At 41.5% G+C, this 14,930-nt stretch overlaps 1 protein-coding gene across 3 annotated transcripts in view; it reads right to left on the bottom strand.

Annotated features, from left to right (window-relative positions):
• NAV2 (neuron navigator 2) overlaps window positions 1-11,310 on the bottom strand; it is a 482,122-nt gene extending 470,812 nt beyond the window's left edge. For all 3 annotated transcript variants that reach the window (XM_044681285.1, XM_044681287.1, XM_044681286.1), the window contains exon 1: window positions 11,053-11,310. In XM_044681285.1, the coding sequence (XP_044537220.1) occupies window positions 11,053-11,310 (258 nt within the window). The remainder of the gene's footprint in view (window positions 1-11,052) is intronic.
• Window positions 11,311-14,930: the final 3,620 nt, after the last annotated feature.

The following is a 14,930-nucleotide window of genomic DNA, read 5'->3' as shown; positions in this document are numbered from 1 at the left end:
TTGTAAATATGTATATATTTTACATCTATACAAAGTTATTTCTGGGGTGATCAGACCAGGGGTATAAGGTAGCACTAAAATAAGTCATGAAGGATGCCCAGAATCTCCATGAGGATGGGGTTAAATGAGAGTGCATTCTGGACATGGGCAACAGGTCAAGGTGGGATAGAGATGGGAGGCCAATGGAAAGTAGCCCAATTTCACTGGCATCTGAGGACATGCATAATTTCAATCCCTGATCAAAATGTTGTCAGAAAACTGGAAAGAATGGCAATTTCTCCTTCCCCTTTCACATTGACCAATAGTATCTCATCAAGACAACATGGTTATTTAGCATCCTTTTGCCAGTCATTCCTTTTTCTTGGCAGTGCCATCTGATTGCTATTCTCCCCTTCCCACAAATAAATACACAAACACACGCACATACCCACAGAGGGATGAGCACTTTTCCATGGAAGTGAATTGACTTTGATTTGGCAAGAGGGCTATCCTTGTTTTAACATGGGGTCCATTTATCCTGCTTTTGTCTCTTTGGGTTTTGAAGGGCAGCACTTTTCTTCCCTGGATTTGTTAGTCTGTTTTTGAAGCTGACTCTTCAAAGAACACAAGCCAACTGGATTAGCGACAGCTGGGTTTGAGCCTACAAAAGGAGTCAGTATGCTGCAGAAACAGTCTATTTTGAGCACTAAACTTTGACCTTGATCTCTCCCTCACAATTATTTCTCTTCCAGATTTAAGCCCCCATTTATTTGATGAAAAAAAAAACCTCTATTCCTTCTTCCTTCTAGTAGAACCAATGGATGTGTTCTTGACAGTCACCCTTCCAGGATGGGGCCATGGGAAAAGCACTGCTTAAAGAATCAGGATACCTGGATTTGAGGTTCAGTGCTGTCATAGTATGTATGGCCCTGGGCAAGTGGCTTAGTCTCTCTGATCCACCGTGACCTTGTCAGTAAAGATCACTTTCAGCTAAATTTTGATCCCATGAAATATGAACCTGTAATATCAATGGGTCAAGAGATGCAACTGAGCAGTGCTATTAGGATAACCTGTAGAAACAATGGTTTTTTAATTGAACACCCACTTGATAGGCAGTTCTGCACTGGTCTCAAGAACTAAACAAATGTTTGGTTAAAGCCCGTCTTTGGCAATAAGGTAGTGTTGTGGATAGAGGTCTGGAGTCAGAAAGACTCATCTTCCTGAGTTCAAATATGGCCTCAGATCACTTACTAGCTGTATGACCCTGGGCAAGTTACTTCACCCTGTTTACTTGGATTCCTCATATGCCAAATGAGCTGGAGAAGGAAATGGCAAACCTGTCTGTATGTCCTTGGACAAGTCACTTAACTCAGTTTACCTCAGTTTCTTCATCTGTCAAATGAGGTGGAAAAGGAAATGACAAACCACTCTAATATCTTTGCCAAGAAAACCTCAAATGGGGTCAAAAGAACTGAAAGAAAAACCCTTTCTACATGCATATAAAAATAACTCCAATTTTATCTTATTTCATTACTCAGATCTCTGATCTCACTCTCTGTTGTTGAAGAATGCAACTTACTCACCTTCTTCTTCACTAAAATTTCTTTCTATCTTATTCTAGAGCATCTCTACAGAGGAGCTACCCAAAATACTCAACACTTCCTTTGGTTCTGTTCACATTTCCTGAATACAAGGGCAAAACTCAGACTGTCTGCTGATGCCTGATCCCTCACTCTTGCTCCCAAGCTAGCCCATCTCCTTATACAAGTCTTTGAAGCTGTCTTTTTATCCCACTTCTTAAATGTATCTTCTCATTGTAGTTCGTCCTTCTTTTTCAAAGACCAGTGACATCATGGGATCATGTCTTGAATTGTGTGTGAATTGGATTTAAGCGAGGCAGAGATGCACAAAGTCATCGGCCTCATTCTCTCTTTCAGAGTCACTGAAGTCCATGCTAAGACAAAACTCAGGATGACTGGCAATGGCCTGGGATGCAGTGGATGTCCTCGGGATCCTCAGTGTCTGATCAAATTCAAGCCCTCCACAGGGCCAGATTCAGCCAGATTCAGGGTTGTTGAAACAAATTGTTCTCATCTGTCCATCCTGCCATGGAAAGTCCCCAACAAGTTTGAGGCCTGTCAGTTTGTTACTAATATGTTGTAGTCAATTTATAACCACTACATATCTTTCTATTGCCCTTTGGTTATCACCATCTTACAAAATTAGAGACAGAGATGTTGAAATATTTACTCAAGATTCAGTGAGGATGAGCTATGAAACCAGGTGTCTTGATGTCTATATTTCAGACCTGATGACTTCCATCACAGCCTTAGTTTTTATGATTACCTATAGACATTTCATATATATGAAACGGAGTACATTTATCCATATTTGGGGTCCAGACCTGTGATTTCATTGGGGAGAACTCCAAGTGTCAAATTTCCTTCCATCAATAGAGATTAGCAACCCAGCTATAATTTATAGTCTTAGATCATTGTCTGAAACACTAAGAAATTAAGTGACTTGGTTCACTGTCATCCAATAAATATGGGTCAGAAGTCTGACTTAACTCCAGACCATCCCATGACTTTAAGACAAGCTCTCTATCCATTATGCCAGGCTGCCTGTCATATTTATTTACATCATATGAATCTAACATAATCTACATAATATAAATCAATAAGACTCTGATGAGGCTCATAATTATCCAATATACTGTAGTTAGAAATAATATGTGAACTATAAACATTCTAACATGTTGGCAGATAACCATGCTACACGTCCTCCTGAAAGAATTGAGAAACAGAAGAAAGAGAATAACACAAGAGCAGAAAAATGCACTAATCAAATCCATAATCAACTCTGAAGATGAAGTAAGAGTTCTAATCAAAACACAATGGCACCAAGTTGCAACAGGTTGTGTTCTTGAAGCCTTGATTTCTTCCCAGTGGCCTCTTCAGTTTTATTTTAAACATCTAAAACACCCACAGAGGATTTCAATCACCTCTAATTACTTTCCTAAGAATGAGCCCAAGTTAAACACCAATCAGCTCCTAAAAATGGAAAATACTAAAGATATCCTTTTTGCTGTTGCTTCTTTAAAAAAAAAGTATGTGGGGAGGTGGTTAACAGTTCTCTTCAAACAGGCTTTGACAGTTTCTTATCTTATGGTCTTCTTGACAGAGGTTTCTGGGCTAATTCAGAACCTGTCTCCAAAACAATTTTTTTACATGGTCATGATTTATGCTGTAGGTGAAGAAAACTGTTATAAATATTCATTCCTGGGGAAAGGCCCAGGTGTCAAAATAAACCAGAAAAGGAATCCAGTAGGGATCTCCCAGTTCTTTCCCATAAAAAAGTGGGGTAGATCATAGTCTATGCCACTACAGACCTTAAAACACATTAATAGAGTTAACAGAGAGATTCAATTTTCTGTACAGCTGTTTGGTGGTGGTTCTGGTGCCTATGAGACAAATTGAAGGCATCTGAATTTCCGATGGAGAGGGGGCATGTTAGAGGACCCTAATGAGGAGCTATGGAGTAAGAGACTAGAGAAAGACTGTATTTAAAGTTCTCTACAAATCTTAAAATGCTAGATAGATATTGGTTAGTATCATTATTCCTTTTCCCTTTTCCCGTATGCAGTATATTAATCTAAAATGAAAGTTCAATATGAGTCAGCAGTATGCTGTGGCAGCCAAAAACTTGAGTGGAGGCTGCACTGAGGAGGCATGACTTCCAAGAATAGGAGGTGATTATCCCAGCGTCACTGCCATCATCAGACATCATCTGGGGTATTTTTCTAGGCACTGCAGTTTAAGAAGGTCATTAATGAACTGGAGAATGTTGGGAGCAGGGTAACAAGTATGGCAAAGGGCCTTGAATATATCACACAAGAGAATCAGATGAAAGAACTGGGGATAATTAACTTAGAAAAGAGAAGAGTCAAGGGAGTCAAAATATTGGCCTTTAATTATGCCAAGGGCTGCCATGTGGAAGAATGATCAGATTGGTTCAACTTGGCCCCAGAGAACAGAAAGCCAGGAGCAACAGATTGAAGTCACAAAGAGGTCAATTTAGGCTTGATGTCAGGAAAAGATTACTAAAAATTAGAGTTCCCTAAAAGTGGAATGGGTTTCCTTAATAGGTGATGGCTTTCCCCCTCCTTGGAAGTCTTTAAATCACACCTGGATAACTGCTTGTTGAGTACACTGTAGTGTGGATTCCTTTCCATCTGAGCTGTTGAGGTCCTCCAGTTTTCAAATTCTGTGATTCTGCATTCTCTGATAAGGCAAAGCTCTTTCTATTCCCGGGATAAAGTATTATAGTCTATTGAATATATGTTTAGCCTATGGAGGGCAATGCAAATCCCATTAGTCATTCCGGATATGAATATGCCATGGTGAGTATACATTTTTGAGGTCTCTTTCTTTTAAATATGCATTACCATTTCATCTGGTATCCTTGGCTACCTTTGGAATTCAGGCATTTCTTACAGAAATGCAGGGTTGAAATGGCCAAAATTTCTTTGTGATGGTCAGAGGATGAGTATCCCAATGCAATCTAGCTTAAACCCTATGTGAATTTAACTCATCTTCCTCTGTGTCTTCCTTTCTATCTCTACAAACTAAGAATAACAACTTACTTGAAAGATACCATACTGCTCCATTCAACTTTTGTCTTGCTATTACTCCACAACTCACAACTTCTGCCTCCTTTACACTATTCTGCCCCACCTTCTCCTTTCTCTTCCTCAACTTCCTAATTATTAAGCATCTGTATTCCTTGCTGTATAATTCCTATCTCTTGATCTCACAATGGCCAATTCCTTCTTTAATAAAATGGAGAAAGAAATACATCCCTGGCTTCCAACTCTACTCTGTGCCTTTCTAACTATCTTTCAAAGTTCAGCTTCAGCTTTACTTTCTCCTTTGAGGTTGTCCCAGGCTACTCCTGCCCTTGTTAAGTTCCATGAGTTACTCAGTTTGAGTCTAGGATAGGGAGATCCAGGATACAGCACCTGCTCCACTGGGAATAGCTCCAAAGAAGTTCAGACTTTCACAGGAAGATGAGTAATGAGAGAACAAAAGGTGGCCAGTCCGGGTATTTCCTGCTGCTACAGTGAAATGTTCTATTAAGACTTTAGCCAGACATCCCCAGGTGATTTCTATAGGGACCAAATGGAAAAATCCAACACATGATTTCTCTCATGACTAGAACATAGGGTCTTAGATGGGGTTGGACAAAACACATAAAGAAGTGATGACAAGTAAAGTCCAGATAAAGATGGTGGGTTTGATAATTAAGGAAGTAGGGCAATGGAATAAGAAAGGCTTAAATGCTGCCAATAGCCCTAAGGAAAATCGTCAACCTCTCAATTTAATTAAACAAATACTTATTAAGTAACTACAAGGTGAAAGCCTTTACTAAGTGCTAGGAGGAAGGAAGGAAAAAAGGAAACAAGCATTTATTAAGAATCTATTATGTAGGGGGCAGCTGGGTAGCTCAGTGGATTGAGAGCCAGGCAGCTCAGTGGATTGAGAGCCAGGCCTAGAGACGGGAGGTCCGAGGTTCAAATCCGGCCTCAGACACTTCCCAGCTGTGTGACCCTGGGCAAGTCACTTGACCCCCATTGCCTACCCTTACCACTCTTCCACCTATAAGTCAATACACAGAAGTTAAGGGTTTAAAATTAAAAAAAAAAAGGTAAAAAAAAAAAAAAACAAAAACAAGAATCTATTATGTAGGGGCAGCTAGGTGGCTCAGTGGATTGAAAGCCAGGTCTAGAGATGGGATGTTCCTAGGTTCAAATCTAGCCTCAGAAACTGTGTGATCCTGGGCAAGTTACTTAACCCCCACTGCCCAGCTCTTACTGCTCTTCTGTCTTGGATCCAGTACATGGTATTGATTCTAAGATGGAAAGTAAGGGTTTAAAAAAAATTCCCTCCATCCAGGGAAGGGGAACTCAAATTTGTTCTCAAACACTTTCTAGCTGTGTGACCCTGGGCAAGTTACTTGACTCCCACTGACTAGCTCTTACCACTCTTCTGCCTTGAAACCAATACACAGTAATTATTCCAAGATGGCTTAAATTAAAAAAAAGAAGAAGAATCTATTGTGTGTTAGGTATTGTGCTAAGCACTTTACAAATATTTTATCATTTGGTTCTCATGACAAGTCTGGGAGGAAGAGGCTATCATTATCCCTACATTATATTGAAGAAACTGAGGCACACAGAAGAATTACTGGGAATAAAGGCAAAAAAAATCTTCAACTCACCTTCTTACATCAAGGAGTTTCCATTTTTCTATGGGGATGAAATGGATATAGCACTTAAACCTATAAGTAAATTCAAGTTAATATGAGGGAGACCTGGAACCACTTATGGGATAATGGAAAGTGACACTGAGCCGAACTTGAAGAGAAGAAACAGATTTTAAAAGGTAGATTTGAAGAAATAGAGCATTCTAGGCATGGAAGAGAATATGTTACAAAGTTTTCCCCTCCAGAATGATCTCTGATTATCTTAAACTGTATGTCACTGAAGAAGACTTCTTTCACTCTCAGGTTACCAGAAAACAGGAGACAAAAGCAAGGAGATCCCAAGCATTTGGACTGTCTGATTCAGTAAATGAGTAGAATAGCACTTATTAAGTTCTTACCATGATACATGGTAAGTATTTGGGAGACAGATATAAAAGTGAGATGCTCCCTGACCTTAAGAAATTTAGATTCTAAAAGGTTTTTCTTATTCTGTAAAGTTGATTGTATTAGAAAGAAGAGATGATGCCATAGAGGTAGGTAAAGACTCTTGGTGGGCAGAGAACCCTTACTTTTGGGACTCTGTTTACCTCTATGGCTTTTCCTGTGCAGCCATATTCTTTCATGCTATGTGTATTCCTGGGAAAATCTTATGTACTGCAGTATGCTGAGTTCTTATGCACAAAGTGTGAAATGGAGCTAGTAACAATGAGTTTGAGTTATAAGGTCAATAGGAACTAACTTTTTGAGGGCATCTCCTGAGGCCTCTGTTTTCTTGGGCATACTTGGAACTGAGTTGCCACAGGACCTTGAAAATTTAGGGATTTTTATATATAGCCATGGAATACCCAATAAAGAACAGCACCTAACATTTAGATCAGAATTCATTTTTCCCCTTGGGGTTTTTCAATCAAGAATTTACATATATTAAAAGGGTATTAAAATCTTTCTCGGTATGAATAATTTCAAACCCCACTTTTGTCCTCATTTTCCTAATGTCATTATATTTCTTTAAGACTCAATTAATATCCCACCTTCTTCAGGAGGCCTTTCCCATTCTTCCCTGCTACTAGAATCTCCCTCTCTGCTCCTTCCATCTACTTTCTCTATATGTCCTGTATGTGCCTAGTGGTTTATACATTGTTTCCCCTATTAGAATATGAACTTCTTGAGGGTGGGGGCTATTTCTTGTCCTGCCCTCCATTTTTGTGTACTAAATTCTTAACACAATGCCTGGTACATAGTAAGAATTTAATAAATACTTGACTCAGTGACTTAAATTTTCTTGAATACAGGAGGATGTCCCAAGTCACTATTCTGACTGACCCCAATGTCTTCCCACCCATCCCACCCAATACTCAAGGACAAATAAAGCAAAAGGTTGCAACTGTACATGAATGCATCTAAATTCATAAGATGCATGAGCCATTTTCCATTCCAAAGGTCATGCAGATGAATATTGTGCTTTATGGCATGAAAAGAATGTTAAGAAAAAAAAATGGCACCATCACAATTCATAACACTGAAGCAAATCATACTGTCTTGTTCCATGCCATTATTTAAATTCTCAAATTCAAATTGCTATTAGCTTGTATGGCATACTAAGCAATACGGTATCTACCACTTTTGGAACTAATCTGGGTTCAGAACAACAATGAACTTTCTGAAATACATGATTCCAACTGTTTGCTTTCAACAAGTATGTAGGGAAAGCACATTCACCAGAAAGGCTACAAAGGTATTGAGGTTTTCCTGTCATTACAGAATTTTAATGATGAGCTCATCAGCTGCTGTTATCCTGCCTTGAATTCCCATCTACCCTCTTCTGCTTTCCACCTTTTGGTATCTTGGGCATGGACATTGTTAGCTAATATTACAGAGATAGCCCAAAGCAGGTAGGGAATTCACAGTGGATTTCCTTCTGATACTGCCATCCATTCCAGGGTTTGGACAAGAAGTGTAAGTAAGCTGATAAAATACCAGTAATGAGGCTAGTTTACTTCTGCAAACTGAGTCATATGTAGGACCTCACAGAGGATAACGAAACTGGTGGAAAGACTCAGTGACCCTAGGCATTTGTATGTGTGCGACCAACAGTACAAGTAGTATATGTCCCCCAATTTCTCTCTGTTTGGATGATTATAAAAAGTAAGCCAGTGGGAAAACAAGCATTTATTAAGTACCTACTATCTTCCAGGTTGGAAAATGAAATGGCAAACCATTCTAGAATCTTTGCCAAGAATTGGACATGACTGACCAACTACAACAACAATGTACCAGGCACTATGCTAAGTTCTAAGGATACAAAGAGGCAAAAACAGACAAACAGATGACAACAAAACCAGTCCCTGATCTCAAGGATCTCATAGTCAAAAGAAGGAGACAACATACAAACAACTCTATGCAAATAAGCTAAAGGATAAATTTGAAAGAGAAGACATTAATATTAAGGAAGATCAAGAGAGACTTCTTGTAGGAAGTGAGATTTTAGCTGTGCACTGAAAAAAGCCAGAAAGGCCAGGAGACAGTGATAAAAAGGGAGAGAATTCCAGGAATGGGAGAAAACCAGTGGCTGAAGCCAAGAAATAGTGGGAAGAACAGCAAAAGGGCTAGTGTCACTGGACTGAAAAGTCTGAAGAGTGGAGACACAAACTCCATGGAAAATGGACTGCTAAGTGTAGAATTATATCCCTGATTCTAGGTAGGGAGGAGGCATAGTGGATAGAGCACTGGACTTGGGAAGACAAATCCAAATCTTGCCTCAAACACTTACAAGCTTTATGACCCCGCATGAGTCACTTAATCTCTCTCTGCCTCAGTTTCTTCATCTGTAAAAAATTGAAGTAACAACAACACTGACCTCAAAGTTTGTTATAAGGCTAAAATGAGAGATATAAAGAGTTTTGCAAACCTTAGTGTTCTATAAATATTAGTTATTGCCACTCATTAGAGGTTTGCATTTCTGACTTTTAGACTGTGCTATCCCTGATAAAGGCTCACTTCCCCTCACCTTTCTCTATGAATTTTCATTTAACATAAAAAATGCAGCTTTATGGAACCTATTATTTCATACGCTTTCATTCAGGTGGTGCAAAGAGGAGGGTAACAATTGTAGGAATTACAGATGGTACCTGGAAGAAAAGTAGCCCAGCAGGAATGGCCTGTCTGTGCTCTATGGATAGCCTCCCACAGCATTAGTTCTGCTGCTGTCTGAGCCCAGGATTATATCACCATTCATCTCCTGTAGGCAATGTAAAAAAATGCTCTCCTTTCCTTGGGCAGTATGAGTTGGCTTTTGAGACTCACCTCCATACCTTTTCAACATATCAGGCATCAGCGGCCATCATATAAGAGAAACTGCAGTTGATAGGGCGGGGTCTTTGATGGAGGAAGGGCAACCCCTTGCTTAGCTACTGCCAGAATCTTAAGCCTGAGCTATTGGTAGGATTCTCATAGGAAGCAAGACATCATGGCATTGGTGTTACAATCTATAGAAGGAAGCTCACATACAATGAATACATTTCAGCATCTGGAGGGCATTTGTTGACTAAAATCTTCAAGGAGGACATGAATGAAGAGCTTAAAAACTGGCTGGCAGAGCATCCACTTCCAGATAACCTACTAAGGTTAAGGAGAGGAAGAGAGAGTACAGGTAGGGGTAGAGAATTAGGTAATTGGGGGACCCAGAGACCATTCAGCAAAATATCAGCTAGGAGAATTCAGTATTCCCAGGGTTGATATGCCACAAACTGGAGCATAACAGTTATACTCAACTATTCTGCCTGACCCCAAAGGTCTTTACTGAGACAGTCAAAAATCAGAGCCTATACCGCACCCTGTCACTATAAAAGCAAGACAGCAGGCCAAAAGAAGCAATTGGCAGCCATGATATTTTTTTTTCCTTAAGAGAGGTTAGGGGGCTAGCCATCACAGATCTAAGTAGGAGATGTGATCTCTTTCTCTCAGATAAGACACTTTTCTATGACCTGCCACCTAGGAGACAGATCCCAGATTTCAGGAATGATACCACTAAGAAAGCCACCCCGTACTATCAACCCATCAGTGTGAGGAGGGAGGTGCCAGTCAGCTAGGACCGATTGTCTGTTCTCTTCAGATGGCGTGCCATGGACTCTCACTGCTGCCTGCCTGCATGCCCTAGGACCAGCATGACACCAACCGCACTGTCAGCTCTGAAAATTCTTCAGAAATCATGATCCAACAAGCAGAAGGAATGCTTTTTCTACTCTCCCATAATGCTTGCTTAAATCTTGCATCAATGCTTAGAGCAATTCCATCTAGGTGCAAATACATATGTCTTAAATGATTCTGCAACTAGAGATTAAACCATTGCCAGGGCTGACAAATAGAAACTAACCCTTGCTACCTTAGACAAACTGGTAATGAACTATGCCAGTGACTAGTTTAGCATTTTATCTTTATTACTCAATGATATAAAATAACATTTTTTCCCTCCTGAAAATACATATCAGCATGCCTTCCTAGGAGTTATGAAACAGAGAAACCTTACTATGCCCTCCACCAATACAACCACCTAACATGCCAGAGTATCTCCATCACATACCTAGTAGCCTACCCTCAGTCATACAAATCTCTATACCCCAAGGACTACTCTGGCCACACCCACCACCACCATGTCCCTTACAATCTCCAAACCTCAAACCCCCATCATAAAATGAGATTTCCATCTCCTCCCACATACTACTCTAATTCTCTCTCCAATTCATTCCTCACTCCCCAACACTTCAGTATCCTGAACCCCACCCCTCTCCCCTGACCAACCTTCTCTCTCACCTGGGTGTCAAATCCGTTTTCCACAGAGCTGCTCTTCCTCAGGGGGAGCCCATCCCCCGCAGGCTCATGCAGCCCCTGAGATTTCAGGGGTATCTGGCTCGAATAAACGGGCTTGGTCACCTCCACCTTGCTCCCAAACTTGAGGTAGCAAGGTTGGGGACCAGCCCTGGCCATGGGCACATGCAGGATCGGTGCGGCACTGTGCACAGGTTTCGGCAGTCCCGATTTCATTTTGGAGGCGACCAGGATGGCTGGCATCTTCTTCTGCTTTCCTAACACGTTCCTGTCAGCTGCAGCAGCACCAGCAGCAGCAGCAGTAGCCGGGCAAAGGGAAAGATGAGAAGGCAGAGAGGCAGCCCTTACTTCTCCCACGAAGCTTCAACCAGTTTATTAAAATAATAACCGATAATAATAATGATCAGCTAGGAGCAGGCACACCTTCAGGAATCTCTGATCTGTTAGCTTGCCAGCCTTGATCTTGTTGGCCTCGGGGTACTATGGTCTGATATTGCTTCAGTCTTCTCCCTTTCTTAGATGTACTGAGGCTGTTTTAACTGCTCTTCCCTTCCACTGGCTTCTTCCTATAATTTTCCTTCTTGGAAACCCAGACTTTTACTTCCATTATCTTGTCACTGCATCTCCAAAGTGAGGCAGTCCTTTGGAATAAAAATCCGCAGGAAAAAAAAGGGAGGGAGAAAGAGAGAGAGAGGGAGAAATGGAGAGAGAGAGAGAGAGAGAGAGAGAGAGAGAGAGAGAGAGATGCCAGCGAGAACTAGCAAGCAGGATTTCCAGCTTAAGATGTTTTTCTTCAGCTTTAGCCAAGAAGCAGATGTAGCTCTCAGTCCACGAATGACTGATGCCCTTGGACAAGAGCCTTAGAGAACCAAGCTTCTTAGTCTTAATATTTTAATATCTGCCAGGGATGATGAAGCCGGAAAGGAAATCGAGAGAAATCATAGAAGGTGGAACGGTCCATGCATGACATGAGCTCACAAATGCCACCACCACCTCCCTTCCCCCTCAAAATCAATCCTGGGGGAAACCAAATTCCCAGCACTTCCCAGGCCTGGGCGTATGTATATACGCTCTCTATGGAGTTAATGGACAGAAATAGTCGTTGGAAAAGAAATCAGCAGTAACCCCGGCTGTGAGAGCGATCGAGTGCAGCGCCCACTTGTTTCCCTGCATGGGCAGCAGAGCAGGTCTGAGGCCAGAGCTGCCCAGAGTGTGCGCGGTAGCGGCGGTAGCAGCAACAGCACCAACAGCAGCCCCAGCCACAGCCTGAGCCTTAGTCTCGGAGACAGCGGCGGCGGCGGCGGTGGCGGCGGCGGCAGTAGCAGCAGCAGCAGCTATACCAAAGAAGGCTGCAGGGATTAGCCAGAGCGCGAGAAGCTTGCAAACTGACAGCCTCTCACTAGGGCTCCCCTGATTGGTCGGCCACGCTCCAATCAGAATCCTAAAAGCTGCCTGCAAAAGGGGCGGGGCTTCGACTCCAGCAGCCGCCAGACTTCAGGATGCTGGGGGCTCTTGCTGCTCCCTCCAAAGCTGCTGCAGAGCTTGCTTCCCCGCTAAGGAGTGTGCGGGGGGCACTGCCCTGGAAGAGCCGTGGGGCGGAGTCTCTGCAGCACCCCTGAAACGTAGCGGAAAGGGTCCAAATGCCTCTTCAAACACGTACACTGGCAGCCGCCGAACCGCCAGGAGGATGTCTCCACCCCAACCCCCCCTCCACTGGTCACTTTTATAGTTTGAATTTGCCCGGAATAAGATCTCTGGCATTGCTCAGCTACTATCTGGTTTAAGGATCTGCTCCATTGAGAAACACTTCCCCCTCATCCCCACCCCCTTCCCCATTTTTTTTTTTTAATTTAAGGAAATAGCCGTTTCTTCTCTAGCCATTCAAAAAGACGCTGGCGTAACTATTTTGGAGGGAGGTTGCCTCCCTAAATCTACTCCTCCCGGGCTTTCAAAGGCTACACATTTCACTGCAACTATTTGAAGTATTTACGGGCAAATACAATACCCAGGAAAAGCAGCCGCCCTAAACTAACTCCTTCTTACAACCTACCACAGACTGTAATTAGAGTGGCCCAGAGAGTATTCATGACATTGGTCGGCTCCAGAGAAACAATACTTCGTTTGACTGGGGGAACCTGTGCCTGCTCTTTGCCTCAAACGCACTGGCTGGCCTCAGGTTTTTTTAGCTGCATTAATAGAAAGGGTGAGAATTTGGACGTGGAAAAGATTATAGACTGAGAGCTGGAAGGCTTGTAGGATGCTAGATTTAGAGCTGAAAGGGATCTTAGAAGCCCTCTAACCTAGTAGTCCCCAAAATGTTTTGGATTCTAGCCGGTTAAAAAAATCTGGCCCCTCCCAATATCTGTGTAGTTATTTATAAACTGTATATATGTGCTATGCTAGTAATTGTGTACGTTGTACACATACCCAAAAAATAGACATTTAAAAATTATAAGATGAAGATGAAATCATTGATCTTAGTGTCAACAGGGAGCCCCTGGATTTGATTGATTAGGGATGTATTGAAGATGGATTTGTGTGTGGAGAGACTTGTATCAGGGAAACTAAGAGTCTATTTCAATAGTCTAAAAGAGAGGTTTCGAAGTCTTGAACTAGGATGGTAGCTCTTTGAATAAAGAAAAAAGGGTCAATGTGAAAGATATTATGGAGGTAAAAATGATATGATTTGGCAATGGATTGGCTATATCAGAGGTAAGAAAAACTGAGGAGTCAAAGATAAGGCCAAATTTGAGAAACTGAGTAATGGGATGAATGTGTTATCCTCAATAGAAGTAGATAGGTTTAGAAGAGGAAAGATAATGAGTTTTGTTTTAGACTTACTGAATTAAAGATGTCTATGGGACATAGAGTTCAAAATGTCCAATAAGCTCATCATGATGGGAGACTGGAACTTCAGAGAGAGCTCAGGGCTGGATCTGGGGAGTTGTCTGCTTAGAGATGATAATTAAATCCATAGGAGCTGATGAAGTCACCATGTAAAAAGGGTGTACAGAGAGAAGAGAAAAGGGCCCAGGACAGAATCTTGGAACACATAGTTAGGGAACATATGAATGATGATACAGTCACAGAGATAGAAAAGGAGTTGGTCAGATAGGTAACAGGAGAACCTAGAAAGCAGTATCAGAACATTACAGAGAGAAGAAAATATCTAGGAGGAGATAGTACCAAATGCTGAAGAAGAAGACTGAAATATGAAGACTAAAAATAAGACTGTCAGATTTTGGAATTAAGAATTTATTGGCAACTTTGAAAAGAGTAGTTTCAATTGAGTGACGGAAAAGGGAAGGGAAGGGAGTAAGCATTTATATAGTACCTACTATATGCAGGTGTGGTGCTACAAACATTATCTCATTTTTTCCTCTCAACACCCTGTGAAGTAGATGCTGTTATTATCCCCATTTTACAGGCAAACAGATTAAATGACTTGCTGAGGATGCACATAGCTAGTGTCTGAGGCCAGATTTTAACTCAGGACAAGGATAAAAAAAGTTAAGAATCTGGGAGACTGGGGGCAGCTGGGTAGCTCAGTGGATTGAGAGTCAGGCCTAGAGACAGGAGGTCCTAGGTTCAAATCCGGCCTCAGATACTTCACAGCTGTGTGACCCTGGGCAAGTCACTTGACCCCCATTGCCCACCCTTACCACTCTTCCACCTAGGAGCCAATATACAGAAGTTGAAGGTTTAAAAAAAATAAAAATAAATAAATTTAAAAAAAGAATCTGGGAGACTGCAAAAATGATGGTACCCTTAATGGAAAAGAAATAGAGAAATTCAGAAGAATTATTTAATGGGAAATATAATGTTATTGCAAATAATTGTGTTTGCTTCTCCTGTATTTTTGA

The sequence above is a fragment of the Gracilinanus agilis genome, chromosome 6, assembly GCF_016433145.1.
Source record: "Gracilinanus agilis isolate LMUSP501 chromosome 6, AgileGrace, whole genome shotgun sequence".
NCBI lineage: Eukaryota > Metazoa > Chordata > Mammalia > Didelphimorphia > Didelphidae > Gracilinanus > Gracilinanus agilis.
This window is presented reverse-complemented; position numbering and strand designations above follow the sequence as displayed.